This window comes from Marmota marmota, unplaced genomic scaffold (assembly GCF_001458135.2).
Source record: "Marmota marmota marmota unplaced genomic scaffold, marMar, whole genome shotgun sequence".
NCBI classification, from domain to species: domain Eukaryota; kingdom Metazoa; phylum Chordata; class Mammalia; order Rodentia; family Sciuridae; genus Marmota; species Marmota marmota.
The window spans coordinates 30218990-30235966 of NW_026000142.1; the positions used below are offsets into that span (position 1 = coordinate 30218990).

Consider the following 16977-nt stretch of genomic DNA (forward strand, 5'->3'; position numbering starts at 1 on the left):
GGGGGGGGGGGGGTACAGGTAATTCAGTAACTATTATTGCTGGGGGAAACATATTCCTGATTATAACAAGCATATGAACAACAACAACAACAACAAAACAATCTCTTTATAAGGGAAAGCACTGTAGTAGAAACCAGAAGTGGTTTTTAACCCTAAACTTGAGCTATTTGAGGCAAGCCAATTAATCATCTTTGGAGCTTATCTTTCTCATCTTTAAATTAAGGAAGCCATATTAGGTTATCTCTTAAAGGCCAGTTTAAAATCTTAGGACCCTAGGAAAATTCAAGGTGAGAGATAGGTGAACTACCCTTAGATAGAACATAGTCACTAAGTTTCAGAATGATAAAGAATAAAAGGATCTTGGAGTTCAGCTCCTCCAAGTTCTCTTTACCCAGGTGAGAAGGAAAGTGAATACTGAAAAGAAGGTAACTTAGTGGTGTTAGCTATAGGGAAAGATAGACATGGAAGTCAGGAGACCCCTGGTCTAGGCCTTACAAACTATCCATGGGAAGAGCATCCTTAGCATTTCCTCCTTTTATGGAGAAAAAAATGACAGAAGAAAGGGGATTTGTCTTTCCATTTAAAATTAAGAATACAGAAAAGACCTTTTTCTTTTCATCCTAATGACTTACAGGGTCATGTGGCTTTCTTCCTTATCCTTACTATACTGTTCTTATATTTTTATTCTTTCTATAACAAGATATCTAAGAATTACATTGGAACAGTTCAGTTGATATCCCTGGAGGTAACCGGATGCTCCTAGAGGGACCATATGGACATGGATGAGCTATTCTTATGGATTATAGTCAACTACTCTTTTTATGAGGGGCATCAACAATTGGTCTTCCAGTAATAATATATGTTTAATTTGCCAACTAGAATGGCCTTATATGTTTTCATATAAACTTTTAAAGTAAGTGAATTTATATTTATTGTAATGTGAGGTAATTATACAATATAAAAAAGAGAAAAAAATCAAATTATTTAATGTTACCTTAAAAACAAAACTATGATTACTGGAGTATATTTAGTATGCAAGTATTTTATTTATTTCTACAATTTTGAATTCTTTTCTAAAAAATTTACATTGTAAAATAAGAGTTTCCCTTTTGCTACATAAGCTTTGTAATTGTCATTGAACATTAATGATAATTGTGGTGTTAATATTAAAAACCTTAAAAAATTCTCCACGGGATGTCTCACTTTTAAACTAAAAAAAGTGTAGGGATATTGCACATTGAATTTTATGCAGTAAATCCTTTTTTATAAATAAATTTTATAAATAAAGCCTTTTTTAATCCTTAAAAATATTTTTCTTCATTATAATGCAATATTCAATATTAGATTTGATCCTTAGGAAAACAGTTAATGTTGAATAAATTTTATACTGCACAGTATAAAAGAGAAATTTTATTTAAAGGAAAATAAGAAATTTAAATCTGAATAGATCTAATGTTTCCAAAATTATGATTTCATGTTCTTAAATTTTTGATATTGATTAGAACCTCAAACATTTTAATTCCTAACATCTTATGGCTCAAACTCCATTGAAGGACCTTAATTGTAATTATTTCTGTACTTACAGCACTTCTGGGATTTCCATAATCAATCCCAAGGGTGGTCATGGCTTTCACAATGGCTAGGATGGATTGCAATGTGTTACTGTAAATTACTGCTTTGAACTCCATGCATTCTTGCTCACTATAACCATTCTTGTGGATGATCCTACAATTTAAACAAGAAAAGGTTTTCGTGAGTTGAAATATTTTTGTAACCCTAAAGCACAGACACAATAAATTCCTAGAATGGAATTACTGTATATATTCATTAAAAAGGAAGGATTGTAACCATATGTATAGGCTAAGCCCCAGTGACTTTATGCTTTTGAATTTTTATTATCATTATTCTTTAATACAATGTTTTCTTTCTGGGCTACCCATGCTAAATACAAAGAGTATATAGATTTTTTTTTTCTAGGTAAAACTCCTTCTAAAATGGCTAAATTATGATTTTACTTAGACTGTGGATTTCTTTTACTGGAGAAAAATTTCTGAAACCTGGTGTAGTGTTTACAGCATGATGTTTAGAGGAAGTAAAATCATTTAGTTGGACATTCATGTCTTTTCCTATCACTTAAGACACCCTGGAAAATAGGAGTACCCACTTTCTATTTATAGCTTTAACAAAGGCATTTCTTTTTTTATTTTTTACCTACTTTTTAAAAAATGCAGGTAATTGCCCTCTCTTAATTCCTGTCACTCTGCTCTGTGTACGTGCCACAGAGCCTTCTGCTCTGTGTACGTGCCACAGAACCTTCGAGTTGAAATAGCCAGACACTTTATTTGGCTGAACTCTTCTCTTCCTTCCACTCATTGAGTCACAAGTCAAGGTTTTACTAATAGTTTTGGAATAATAACTTAAAATAGTTTTGCTCGTGCTTACTTGACTTTTTTTTTTTTTTGCATTTCGATTGCATAGTATGTCTTGATCCTTTCTGTTTTTTTTTTTTTTTTTCATATTGATTTTGGAGTGTTATATATTCATTTTTGGCTGTCTTATTTCTAAAGATTTTTACTGTATCTGAAGACATAGAAGCTTTAGCATAGGAAATAAAATGAGGACCAATGCCTCTACTAGCTTTGAAGAAATTAAAACCATCAACTACAAAAATATGCAACTAGAAAGAGTGATTATTGAGCTTGGCCAGCTGGCTGGCTGACTCACTCTTTCCCTATTTCCTTCCTTCCTTCCTTCCTTCCTTCCTTCCTTCCTTCCTTCCTTCCCTCCTTCCCATTTGACTACCAATAAATGCTGCATTTCTAAGTAGGTACATGATCGTCTTGCTGCATTTAACAATTAAATAACTTCGATAAACAAAATGCGCAGAAATCATAGAATAAAAAGGTGATATGTCTTTATGAATAGATCAAGAACAAGTTCATTCAAGAAATCCTGATTAAAAATAAAACTGGAAAATATTTTAAATGTTAAATTAAAATAGTAGTTATGAACAAAGTTGGAACGTTTATGTTTTCCTGGTGGAACAAATTCTGATGACTCTTTTTATCAGAAGGCAAAGAAATGTTAAGGAAAATGATAAAAGCAGAAATAAAAATATCCAGTTGAAGCGGATCTTTAAGAAACATTTTTTTTTCAGGAGTTGTGTACATTGATTTCCATAATATAGAGCTCTCTAACTATAAGTTGGTTCCTCTATCTCTTTTCAAATGAGTAAGCTTTATTGGGTATTTTCTGCTACATACTGCATTATTTGCTAAAAAGAATGAGTGAATCATACTAGTCTCTCCTCCCCCAAAATATATACACTAGAACCCTACTATATAATACTGTAGACAATAGCTGTATTATTTAAAATTAAAAATAAAAAAAATAGTTAGTCAATCATACTGGCTGGATTTCAAGTGGTTATTAAAGCCACATGTGGCTAGAAGCTACCATTTTGGAGAGCATAGATATCATCAGCAATGTTCTGTTGGAGAATACCATGTTACAGAAAGGAAGAGAATACAAACAGGGTGTTTTATTTTTGTGTGTGTGTGTATGTGTGTGTAATGTGGACATGTATAGCAACATCTGCATGTGATGAGAAGCATTATAAAAGAAAGAGAATTATGAACTCTATAAAGATTGGGTATATGGATGGTGGCAGGAAAGATTTTCCAGGGACAGTGATGAGTAGCTGATTATTCAGATATAAGCAGTTATTCCTACATAGTCAAATGGTCAAATTATCATTTCTAGATGGTAATTATTTATAGATGATTCTAGGAAGAAGGATTGGTATGAACATACAGATAATTTCAATTACCAAGCTTTCAATATATATTAAGCACTGTGGTAAGTGAAACTCTCACATATGTAATGGCTGCATAATATTACAACTGAAGGATGAATAGATCCATAATTTTATAACCTATTTGGCTGTGTTTTCTCTTAATTCATGGTACTTTATTCTACTTCATATTTTATCAATTTAATTAATGATATAAATCTCCTTATACACACATTTTCAAAATTTTGATATTTAGATTATTTTATTTTTGCTTTTGCATGCTTCAAATTGTTATTGAAATAGAAGAAAAGAAATTAAACAAGCAGTGGTTTATGTTGTAACCCAATAGTTTCATCATTGACTGGGGTCATTCCCTAATTTAATATATCTGAAAGAATAAGGCTTTTTAACATTTAAAAATATTCTAAAAATGTATTCCCCTCTTTCCTTCCTCCTCCTTTTTATACAGTGACAATTGTCCCTTAAAATTTTTTAGCAGGGTCAGAGTCAAAGTTTCACTCATTTACCTTAATTTGTCTGTCACTACTTTATTAATTTTAGATCTTGCCATTTTATTTTTAGCACTTTTTGCCCCTTATTTCTTCATTAATAAATACAGGTCTAGTTACTTAATTATAAGGGACAAAAAAGTATAGAAATCAAAAGCAAAAGTAAATTGAAATCCATTATAGCAATAATTTAAGTATGCATTTCATTTCCACATAGGCAAAATGCCAGGGATTAAAAAATATTGTTTCCTCAAATGGATAACTGACATATTTAAAAATGTTTATTGCTTATGCCTACAGTAATAGGGCCTCTAGATCAATCCCAGATTAAAATAATTAAAACATGGCTGCTTTTAGTATTTATCCTGTTGAGAAGCAAAATTTAAAAGAAAAATGGTAATAGCAAGTATTACTTCTCTGTTAGGGTTTCTCTTGAAGAAGTGAGGGAATATTTGACTAAGAACTAGGATAGCTCTATCACTACTACCTGCTCTAGTAGTGATATGTAGTAGATGAGATTACCAATCAACATTTCTCAAAGCATTTACTATAAGAATGGTCAACTACATGGATTGACATGAAATATTAAACATTTTACATAGTTCTATACTTACTTCATTTGTTTAACGATTGTACTTTTTCCAGATTCACCTGCTCCTGCAACAAAAAGAAGGGAATGTTATCAAGCAATATGCAAAATTGGTATAAATATTAAAACCTGTCACTTTCTCATGTGTAAATTTTAACAGTTACCTCACCTAATAATATCTCCTAAAGCAGGGGTTGTATAGTACCAGAACAGAATTGTATCATTGCAATTGAACAATTTGAGACACTAATACCTCCTGGCTTTGCAACCCAAGGAAATAGTCCAAAATTTCCTCAGTCTCTAAGTCACTCTTGCTCTCCCAAAATGTCTCCTCATACATCTTATTTTAATAAAAGGCAAGAAGAAATAACAAGAACTAGGCAATAACTTTTTATTTCCAGATCTGTTCAAAGTCTATTATAACTAAAGGATGGGCTCTTCTCTCCAGTATCTTATTTACCTTGGGACATTGGTGTAATCTCTTGTATTTGAACAAAGAAAAGTTTCTAATAACAGAAAGCAAACCTAAGGAGCCCATGGGATGAGGATTCATGTGAGAATGTCACAAAATGCCTTATGCATTACTAGGTGCAGCCTAGGAGGATGGTGTGGGGCATTGCAAGTAAGAAACCAGTAGTAGTTCTACAGAGAAATATATTGCATTTATCTGGAATGTGTGCTTTAATTGATGATATACAATATAAAACTTTAGTTTTTGTATCAAGCATCCTATAACGGAATAAAAAACACTCATGACTTTTATAAGATAAAACACGAACCCTGAATGAAAGGAGATGGTTTTTCCTGGTTACTTCTCAGGGTCTTTGGAGGATAACTCTTGAATCTTGTTTGTCATTAACAAGTATTTATTTGGGAAATGAAAACTAAGAAACACTAAAGTAGAATGTGATGAACAAGGTTTGAGATTTGCTTCCATCTCTTTGTGTGACTGTGTTATATCTTCAGTAAATACTTTAACCTCTTAATTTTCTCACTTACAAACTGAGAATAATTACCTCCCAAGAGCACTAGAGAACTCTTATAATAAGCATGAATTCTTCACACACTTACAGTGTAAATATACACGTAAAGCAATGTTATCTGAGGATCCAAGGATCTAAAAACTCTGCAGTGATTCATAGAACAATATAATATCCTATTGCGGATACTTCCATGTGCTTAGCAAGTAAAGCTGGAGCAACTGGATAGCTGTATATAAAAAGAACATTGACTCACATCCCAATGTACTAAAAATTAATTTGAAATCATTGATAAACATATATAAACCCCATATTTATAGAAGTCTGAGAGAAATTCATGGAAGAATAAATTCTCACAATCTTGAAGTAGCCAGATTTTCTTGGATAAGATTATAAATTGATGCAGAAACAAAAAGTAAAAACAAACAAAAAAGGACAAATTGGATTCAAAAACAAACAAAAAAAGCCACTGACCAAGAGAAAGACTCACAAAATATGTATGTATCAGATATAGGCAGGTATCCATTGGTGTACATGCAGTGGAGCTCAGGGACATTAACATGGAGGATGTTTAAGAGGGCAGGAACACAGAAATAAAGATACTGAGAATGACAATGAAAATGAGAGCATTTGATGAAAATATTTAATTATTGCCACAGTTAGCAAATGATTTCTTCTCTCAGAAACTCAGGTTGAAATTCAATCTCCATGATGGGATATTAGGAGATGAAGTCAGGTGGAATCCTTAAGTGTTGATTAAGGCTCTGCTGGACAAACCTCAGGAATCAATTAATCCATTTATGAAGTTTAGGGTTAATGGGTTATTTCAAGAGTGGATCTGCTATAAAAGCCAATTTGGCTAGGCTTCTCACCCATCCTGTCTCTCACCATGTGAAGCCCTGCACTGTGTTGGGACTCTGCCAACAAGAAGGCCATCACCAGGGCCCTTTACTGTGGACTAGAAACATTGGCAAAAATAAACCATTTTTTTTTCTTTATAGCTTACCAGGTCTTGGTATTGTGTTATTAGCAACAGAAAATGTACCAAGTTACTTATCTATGAATTTTAGACATGCTGTGGGTAGGGGTGGAAAGCAGTAAATTCAGGCAACTTCTTGGAGTTTTAACTTTTCTGATTTTACAGATAAAAGTAGGAAGTCACCAAAAATGAGTTAAGTGTAGTAACATAAATTAGATCATGAAATTTTTATGTATTATGTATGTATAAAGTGTTGTTGAAGAAATCTCAGAATTTTATAATTAACACAATATCATATCTTAAATGTGTCTCATAGTTTCATTTATCAACAAAACTATGATATTGAACCACAATGGCCAAAAGCATGATCTAAAATGTCAGAGTAGAGTTTTACACTGTTGATGCTAATTTCTGTATCTCTAGGAGAAGCAAATGGCTTCACATATTAGAACCAGTTTCAGAAATTGGGTCGTAGGACATTTTTGAAGTCTAAATGTACCTTCTTTGTACAGATTTCAAACTTGTGCAACTAGGGCAATTTTCAGATTTCTGAAAATTCAGGATAACAAGTAGAAATAGATATTATCTTTTTAACAGCATAGTAGTCAACTGCCCTGTTTTCACAAAAGTATCATGATTTATATGTAAGCAAAGGTAGCATCTCAAAGTTTTATCCAAATTATACTAACATGTGTATCCACCCTAATTTAGACTTTTACACCGACCCTCAACCACTCTATCATTCTTTCCCTACTCTATCTTTACTTTTTTGCTAGCATTTATCCTCTTCTACATGCTTAATCATTTTTTCCTGTCTGTCTTCTGTCAGGATCTTTGTTTTGTTCATGAAGGTATCCAAAGCATTTGGTACCTAACTCGATAGATTATCAATGAAGCAAATTATTTAAACTCATACTTCAAAAACAAGATTCTGAGGCTGGGGTTGTGGCTCAGTGGCAGAATGCTTGCCTTACATGTGTGAGGCACTGGGTTCAATTCTCAACACTGCATATAAGAAAAATTTTAAAAAGTTAAGATTCTGTCCTTTGTACTATATGTAATTTTTACTTCGTAGGATTAAAATGTTTTATTAAGCTTTGATGAACAGATGTATCTACACCTAAATTTAATTCTGTTTCACAGCATTTTTATCTTGTCCCTGGCCTATCTAAATATAGCTATTTTGTGCAGTTGTCTAAATCAAGGCCTACCTTATATGATACTGACGAAATAACAATGGTGAAACTATAGTAATAATGTTTCATTGTCTGTGGTGATATACAGATTCTTTCTGCTGGATAAACCTCCACAGTTCTTTTTATGCTTTTGTGTCAGTGAGCTCTATACCACAAGTAGTGAAAGTTAACAAAGTTGATGAATATAAAAATCAACCAAAGTAATTTGCTAATATTTCTTCATTCTCTTTAACTAACATAACTAAACACAAACTGACAGATTGGGTATGAACATTTCTTTTAGTGGAATCAGTAATGCCCAAGAATGAAATATCTAGGAATAAAATAAAATCAGATTCATATATCACCTTGCACATTTTTGGAAGAAAAATGGCTATATTATTATCCATGGCTAAGAGTTTTTGTTTGGGAGAGTGGCAAGAGCCCCAAACAATGAAATTTGCACAATATTCTTGTTTGCTGATTTTAGAAAATTTGCTATTTTGCTATAAGATATACATCACATTGAATGAAAAATTATCCAATAAAATTATAAAACTGCCCTTGATAGAGTTTTTAACTCTCTAACAATGAAAGTGAATGTTAGATATTATAACTTCATCCAACACATATGACAATTTTGTAGATTATCTCACTTTTCCAGTTATACATATATATATATATATTTTTTTTTTTACAGACTTGAAAATTACAGATATATGGAGATACGAGAGAAAAGTCAGTGGACTCAGGGGAACTTCAGTAATAGCCCATGCAGCTGTATTTAGTGTATTTTGTTCATAGTGGAAATACTGGGGAAAATAATTATGGAGAAAATATGAGATTGAGTAAAGAAGATCTTGTTGCTAAATGTCAATTAAGTCACCTTAAATAATTCAATACTGTCTATGATTCCCACAATGAAGTAAAAACTATTTAGATGTTTTATCTTAAATGAAATAGCTACCTTGAGAGAACGTTTGTAAGAATTTTCCAGAATTGAGACTGGAGTTGTAGCTCAATAGTAGAGTGTGCATGTAGCATACATGAGGTCCTGCGTTCAATTCCCAGCACCACAAAAAGAAAACAAAAAGGAATTTTCCAAAACTATATGAGCATGTGTATCATGAACAAATATTGCATTAAAAACTGCTGTTGGTCAGATAAATTTAATCACAAATAAATTTCATTTTATGCCTATTGTTATAGACTAGTTCCTGTCATTCCTGAGTACCATAGCAGTTTGACTCCAATAGCCCTTGCAGATACTAAAGTCTTTGGAAGCTCAGGTTTATTATATGACATATTGGCTCATAATCTATGCATATTCTATCCACATTTAAAATCTTCCCTAGATTACTTATAATGGCTAACATTATCCCTCCTACTAATTTTATAATATATTGCTTAGGTAATAATGACAAGAAAAAATTTAAACATGGTTAGTACAACTGCAATTTCTTTTTGAGTATTTTTGATCCTTGGTTGTTAGAATGCATGCATGTTGAGCCAATGAATGCCAAAGGCAACTGAATAGTCAGTTGGTAATCTTAATAATGACACTAAGACCTGGATTTCTAAAATTATTCCTGAGGCTAGAAGGTATATTTTTACATACCAGTTCTTTGTAATTTAGCTGGCAATTCTTAATGTATCTAAGTTAGGTAGAAAAAATGACTTGCGGCTTTTAATGAAGCTTCATATTAAAAATTAATACTTTTCCCTTAGAATACTTTTCAAAAGGTTTCTGGACCATCCTTGCTCTATGTAGTAACTTCATTATTCTATGTGAAGGTCCAATATAATCAACTATAATATTAGTAAGAATTTTTTTCTTTAGGATTTTTCAATCTAAAATCTCTTTGATTATTTAAAACTTCATTGCGAAGTTATTTTAGAAATGAAGTAAGTGCTCAGTCCCACTCTCACATTGATTGTCGGGTTTAGTTCACAATCACCATTCCATTCTTGCAGGATTAGATCATGTTACAGAGTCAAATATAGACACCATAACAGCATGTTCACATATGCTGAGAGTGTCCTGAAATAATCTCTTCCCTTCAAATAGTGGTCATCACTAACATTATTTTCTAGGTCAAGGGGTACCAAGGGAATTTTAATAAGATATGCATTTGTTTCTCTGAAGCAGATAATGTTTCAAATAACTAAATGTTTAAATTTATACTTCTCAATTATTTTAATACTCAATTATTTTGTTATAAATATAATAAATTAGGGATTTTATTCCATATTTTATGTGCAAATATGAAAAAAAATTAAAGCTGGACAGTATCAATGCCTATAACTGAACTTCAGCTAAACCCACACAAGGCTGGATTGCTCATGGTGTATAACTTGTGAAAATAGGTAAAATGACATTAACCACTTTGACTTATAATAATATGTAAGTTTTTTTTTAATATTTATTTTTTAGTTATAGTTTGACACAAAACCTTAATTTATTTATTTTACGTGGTGCTGAGGATGGAACCCAGGGGCTCGCAGGTGCTAAGCTAACGCTCTACCGCTAAACTACAACCTCAGCCCATATGTAAGTTTTTTTATAGATGGTCTTAAAAATCATATAATTATAGAGTTGAAACTTTAGAAATTATCCAGCTATGTATACAGTTTTATTATGCACATGAGAGAAATTGTCCAGTAGAGATTAAAGTAGTCATTCAATGTTCATCATCTCCTCAAAACAGAGAAACTATCCTGACTCCAACATTAATGTGCTGTCATGTCACATTCTTTTTAGGTATGCACTGATAAAATCAGTGTTAAAAGTGTTTCAATACTTACTTTATAAATCTTTTTGCTCCCATTTTAAGTTAATGTGAAAAGTGTGATTTTATAGACAAATTGTATTGCAGTGTTGGCTGTCATCTGTTGACACTAAAAATGTTTTGAGGAGTCTTTTTTGAAACAATGATTTTGCTCATTATCCCTCCTTCTAATTTAGCAACATCAAAAATTTCTGTCTCTTTTATGTGACAGCCCTTCAAATAGTCTGGACTCAGAGAAGAAACATGGCATAGGCATCCTTATGGTTTGGGGATTAAATAAAGGCTTACACTCATTTCTGACTATGACTTGTTGTCTTCATTAAATATAATGTCTGTGAGAGTCAGCTTCCTCTTTTATAAAAGTTTAGGGATTGTGAGGATTAAATTATGGATATAAATGACCTAGAACATAGTGTAACGTAGAGTGAGATCTCAATATTTTCTCACATTTGAAGAATGTGCTACCATCTTTATAAAGAGATTTCCCAAGTACAGTGTCTTCCATTCTTTTAATTCTTTCATTGGAGCATGACTGTTAGACCTCTTACCCTCTGAACTGCATTCCATGCAAGAACCAACATTCTTCTGGAATGTCGAGAGTGAAAATTGTGCTGAAGATACAATATTTACAAAGAGTATTGACATCCTAATATAGTAGGATAGGAGTGCAAACTAAGTCTGCCTCACCTGATGCTTGTTTTTTAATAAAATATTCTTCATAATAGAGACTATGATTTGTTTGCTCCCTTCCCTGGGCCTTTTGTTGTTATCATATTTTTCACCTACATAGAGGCTCTAATTAAAATGTTTCTATTTTTTTTTTCACATCAATTCATTCTATATAGCTTATTCCACAAAATGTGTGTATATGAAAATATATATATATATATAAATGATTAGCTTTTTGATACAGGTTTCTAGGCTTCAATTTTCTCAAAATTCTATAGGTTTTACAATGGTAAAATTTTGGAATGAAGAGATTAAAGCAGGAAAATCATGATTTTGAGTTCAGCCTCAGCAATTTAGGGAGGCCCTAAGCAAATTAGTGACAACCTGTTTAAAAAAAAAAAAAGAAATTAAAAAAAGCTGGTGACATAGCTCAGTGATAAAGGACCCCAGGTTTAATCCCAGTAGCAATAATAATAATAATAATAAAATTAAAAGTTTTGGGAAAAATAAACAACATTGGGTTATTATTTATTTTCTTACAAATGAAAATATGCAATTTTTTTTGCTCGTATAGAACATTTAGAATTTTGACTTAGTCTATTACTATATCCTTCCCACTAAATCTTACTTGAGTTTGAAATGCATGTCTTATCCACCTTCACCCAAATCCCTGATAGGGGTGTTGAAGAGGAAATGGTCAAGGGCAGGAAGCTCTCATAACAGACTATTTTGTGAACAGGAAACCCATTAATCATTGTAAGTCCTTGTTCAAGATATGTAGTCAACAATGCTAAATATGCGTCATTAAGTATGATGAGCATAGAAGACTTCTGTACATACTGTTTATCTGGTTAAGGGAATTCCCTTCTCTTCCCAGTTTGAAAAGTGTTATTAGGGATGAGTGAAGAATGCTATTATTAATTTTTTTCACATCTCCTGATATAATTATGGTGATTATCTCCTTTAATATGATAATATGGTAAATAATATTAACTCATGTTTTGATAGTATTTCAACCTGCACCCTTCCTTGGTTCCTTTTTTCCCCTTACATTCTATACATCATTGACACCAGTTAACTAGTACTTTGACTTGGCTTATGTTATCTCTGTCTGTGAGAATGAATACTAGCCCTTGTCTTTGTCAGATTTTTGTCATCAAGTTGTCAAATAATGAACTAAGAATAATTTCTTTAAAAAGTTTTATAGTGTTGAGATGATATGTCCATGGACTGTTTTGTACAATTTACTTCTAAAACAAGATTAATACATTTTCAGATAAATTTATGCATTTTCTTTGACAGAAATAAAGAATAACACAATGCTTATTTTTTCCAAAAAAATTATAAATTTTAAAACCTATAGAAGTTTGGAAACACAGTGCTTTGAAAGCTGCATTTTATGTTGACTTTACCAATTATGAATGGTTTGCCTATTTGCTTTCTCATTAATAGGCATATATACATATACACACTTCTGTATACATTTTTATATCCTTTTTTGCTGATCTTTTGAAAGCAATCAATTTAACCAAAAGATGCATAAGAATGTCTCTTCTAAGAAAAGGGCATTTTTTCTATAGAATTAAATACTATTTTCATGCTTACTGTAAGAAAATTTATATTGATCCAAGAAGGTACCTAAGAAACACTACATATTCAAATTTAACTGATTGTCACAAAAAATGTTTTGTGCTTTTTGTATTTCTTGCATTCACGATCCAATCATAGCTTATATTTTTCCTTTGTTGTTATGTTATTTAAACTCTTAATTTAGAAAATATTCTCTTGTTATATTGTCACTTTTTTCCTGATGTTAGCATTTTCCTAACTTATGGGACTATTTTCACATATGTTGTGTCTGCTTAGATTCAATGTAAATATTTTAGCATAGATAACACATAAGTAATGCTGTGGTATTTCAGTGCATCACATTAGCAATTGTATGGTATTTTTATGTTGAGTACCTATTTTTGTAATATAGCAATCATAAGCATCATCAATTTATAATATCTATTATCAGCCAAGCTATTTAAATGTTTTATTTATAGTGAAATATCTTGTGTTCTATCTTTTACAGTCATCAGTTTTTTGAATAGTCCACCTTCTGATTTAATGATTTTTAAAAATTGCTGATAATATTCATAGTACCCATTATAACTTATAGTTAATAATACTGTGTTGTATAATTAAACATTTGCTATTTTCTAGATATTTTTATCTTATCATAAAATAATAATAGTAATGAAGAGGGTGGTAAAAACTTTTAGAAGTGATAAATATGTGAATGGCATAGATTGCTGTGTATTATACTTATCACCAAACTCATCAGGTTGTATACATTAAATACATACAACTTTTTGTATATAAATCATACATCCATAAAGTAGTTTTTAAGTGCCATATGAGCTTTCTTGGATTTTGAAAACATTATTTTTTGAAAATGTATTGTTTTTTTTTAAATTTTATATAATATGATCTTTAGGCCAGAAAATAAAGACACTAAAATAAAGAATTTATGATTTGTTTTTCCAGTGCAGAACTATTTTAGATAACTAAATAGCTATTATTTAAGTGTTCATTATTTTGGGGAATAATGAGAAACACAAATTTTATTATAAATTAATGTTTAAATTTAAAAAGCCCCAATTAATTACTAAGCTGTCTGTGTTGACTGGATATTGGGAAAAAAATGAGAGTCTAAGTGTGTCAAATACATAACTCCTTCTTGAGTTATCCCTCCTAATTTCAAGACCCATATATTGATCTAATAGATATTTCCATTTTGTTGTACTAAAAATAATCATGGATCTATCCTAAATTGTGACTCCATTCCTTTCTTCCCCAGCCTCAAACTTGTCCTGAATTTCACATAAATAATCACTGTCCCTAGCTCTATCCTATTTCCTCCTCTCACTTACCATTCATATGCAATCAGCCCCCAATTCCTGTTGTTTTGTCTCAGAGATAAGTGTATGTTAAATATTTCACAGTGTATGAAAAATGTGTAGGATACATATTATTTTAATTCTTTCAGTTAAATAAATGTTTATTGAACTTAAAATTGTCTTGAAATATTGCTCTCCATTTCAAATGAATAAAAAACATAGAACAAACATAATTCTTGAACTAAATGAATACACACACACGTTCTAAAATGAATCAAATGCAGTATTTTTTTAAGTGGACAGGTAATAACACAGGTAATATTCAGTAATCTAAATAATATTTTTTATATAATTTGAAGTACCTTGTCATTACTATCTAAATTACTTGACTAATTGATTTTAATAGCACAATTAAATAAATATATTAATTTTGGTTTCAAACCACTCAACACATTTCTCTTCAAACAAAATAATATAGCTATTTATAACTTGTAATTGAAGAATGTTTTCAGTATTAAAAAGCTGACATTGGGAAATAACTAGGATGAAATAAAATGATGAATGCATAAGAGTTTTTTTAGAATAGCAAATTGAAACATGTAATATTTACCTGTTTAACAAAAAATATGTACTTAAATACTAAACATAATAAATTATGAAATATTTACAGTGCATACAAATATGTTTCCAAACACATTTTCATAATAAATTCCTCATAGGGTGATACATTTAAAATTAAAGTTGGAAAAATGTAAACATATCATGGTTGAAGACAAGTCAGTTTTTCAGAGCAATGGGTAAAAAATATTACCTAACAGCAGCAACTTTACAGTTCTTGCTTCCCGCTCAGCATCTTCCTGAAGCTTTTTCTCCAGCTCTTTGGACCTTTTGGCTGACTCCTTGCTCTCTGAACTAATTCCACTTCCCATCTTGTGCTGTTAGATGCTTGTCAGTTTGTGTGCTCAAACTTTTTCAAATGGAGAATACAGCTCTGGGTTGGACATAGGATTTAGGAGCAGTGCTTGCTCAAGTTGCCAGCAGCCCATTCCCACACACTATAGGATCCTGCTTTGCCTAAGAAGATGCTTTCTGATCTGTCACCTGATCAAGGGGTAAAACCATGCACCCTTGATGAAAGCCAAAGAGGAAATTCATTATGCTTTCAAATGCAATGATCACTTCTGGCCCACCTGCAAAAACATGTCATCAGAGTAGCATAAAATAATGTAGTTATCATTACAATAATGTAGTCTGTACATTCAGTGAGATCTGCTATGTGATGTGTAATTCAGAGGGAATGTTTCTCATCGATAGGCAATCTTTATTACTGACATTAAAAATTATTACTGTCAATGTTTGCATCTTATCTTCAGATATTTGGTTTTTCAAAATTTGTCATAATTGCTCCTGTGTCACAATGAGAGTAATTATCTTATCCTAATTTATCTTACCCTAATGCCTATGCTTGGATTGGCATAGTTATTGGAACTCTCTAAATATGTAAGTAAACTTGAAAAACAAGTACATGTAGTTCCTAAGTTTATGCATATTCTATTGCTAAAAGCATAGAATTCAAGAAACAATTTTCTTAAAGTTATTGATTTTAATTGTATAGACTCCATCTCTATGAATTGTGCTTTTACCGCCTTGGGAAAGTCAATCCATCAACACTAATTGAGGGCCTACTTACTGTAGACACTGACTTATGTTCAATTTAGGCCGTATATTAACTCTTTAGGGCCATTAAGCAACAGCTGCTGTGCTGGAAGAGCTTTTTATTGACTTGGTACCAAGGGAATAAAAACCAATGTTCTTTGAAACAGTAGTACTTTCGTTCTTCCTGAAAAGTAAAAACAGTTAATACACATAAATTTGTTCCTATCTTTTAACCACCCAACAGATATCAGGTACTTCTTGAAAACCTGCAGGCTCCAAGACCGAGAAAATATTGCACAGTTTTTGATTTATATCAAGCATAAAACATTTAGTAGTAGTCAATCAATATTTTCCTTAAAAATATAGTTGTTTGTCTAAGGCAGCAGGTATGTATTTCAAGAAATATTTTCAGATTGCTGAATACATTTAACCAGAAATGCTAGAGTGTAGTTAGTTCATCAGCCTTTTAGTGCTGTGTACAGTTTGAACAGGTGTGTTTTTGAATATGCATACCACAAACAAATACCAGATTAAATATATATTCCTACTTTGTTTACTTTTTAAAGTAAAATATTAAAAATATTGGGCCAATAATACATAAACATAGTCAAAACATTCTGGATTTTATGCCTCCAAAGTCATATTATTGATGTTATAAACATTTGGAAAGGTACATATGCAAAGATTTTTGCAAATCATGGTATTGCTTTTACAATGCAAAGGGCCTATCCTGAAGGATGAGACTTGTGCTACCTACTTTAATTTATGCTCATTCTTGGAGACAGACTCACTCTAAAAGCAAAATAGTACATGAGATCATTTTTTTTTTGGCCCATTACTTTTATATAGAAATTGAATACACAAATATTCAGGATTCTGGAATGTTCTATAGCAGCCAGTGAACTGACAGGATACATTATACAAATTGCATTCAAGTGTAAATATATACAACA

The 16977-nt window shown here is 31.4% G+C and overlaps 1 protein-coding gene across 1 annotated transcript in view; it reads right to left on the minus strand.

The window, feature by feature from the left end:
- The window catches only part of Gnat3 (G protein subunit alpha transducin 3), a 39956-nt gene extending 24521 nt beyond the window's left edge, over window positions 1–15435 (minus strand). Inside the window, exons 1-3 of the mRNA XM_015488440.2 lie at window positions 15180–15435; window positions 4917–4959; window positions 1584–1725 (exon numbers count right to left, since the gene is read on the minus strand). Coding sequence (XP_015343926.1) covers window positions 1584–1725; window positions 4917–4959; window positions 15180–15297 — 303 coding nt within the window. The 5' untranslated portion in view covers window positions 15298–15435. The remainder of the gene's footprint in view (window positions 1–1583; window positions 1726–4916; window positions 4960–15179) is intronic.
- Window positions 15436–16977: the final 1542 nt, after the last annotated feature.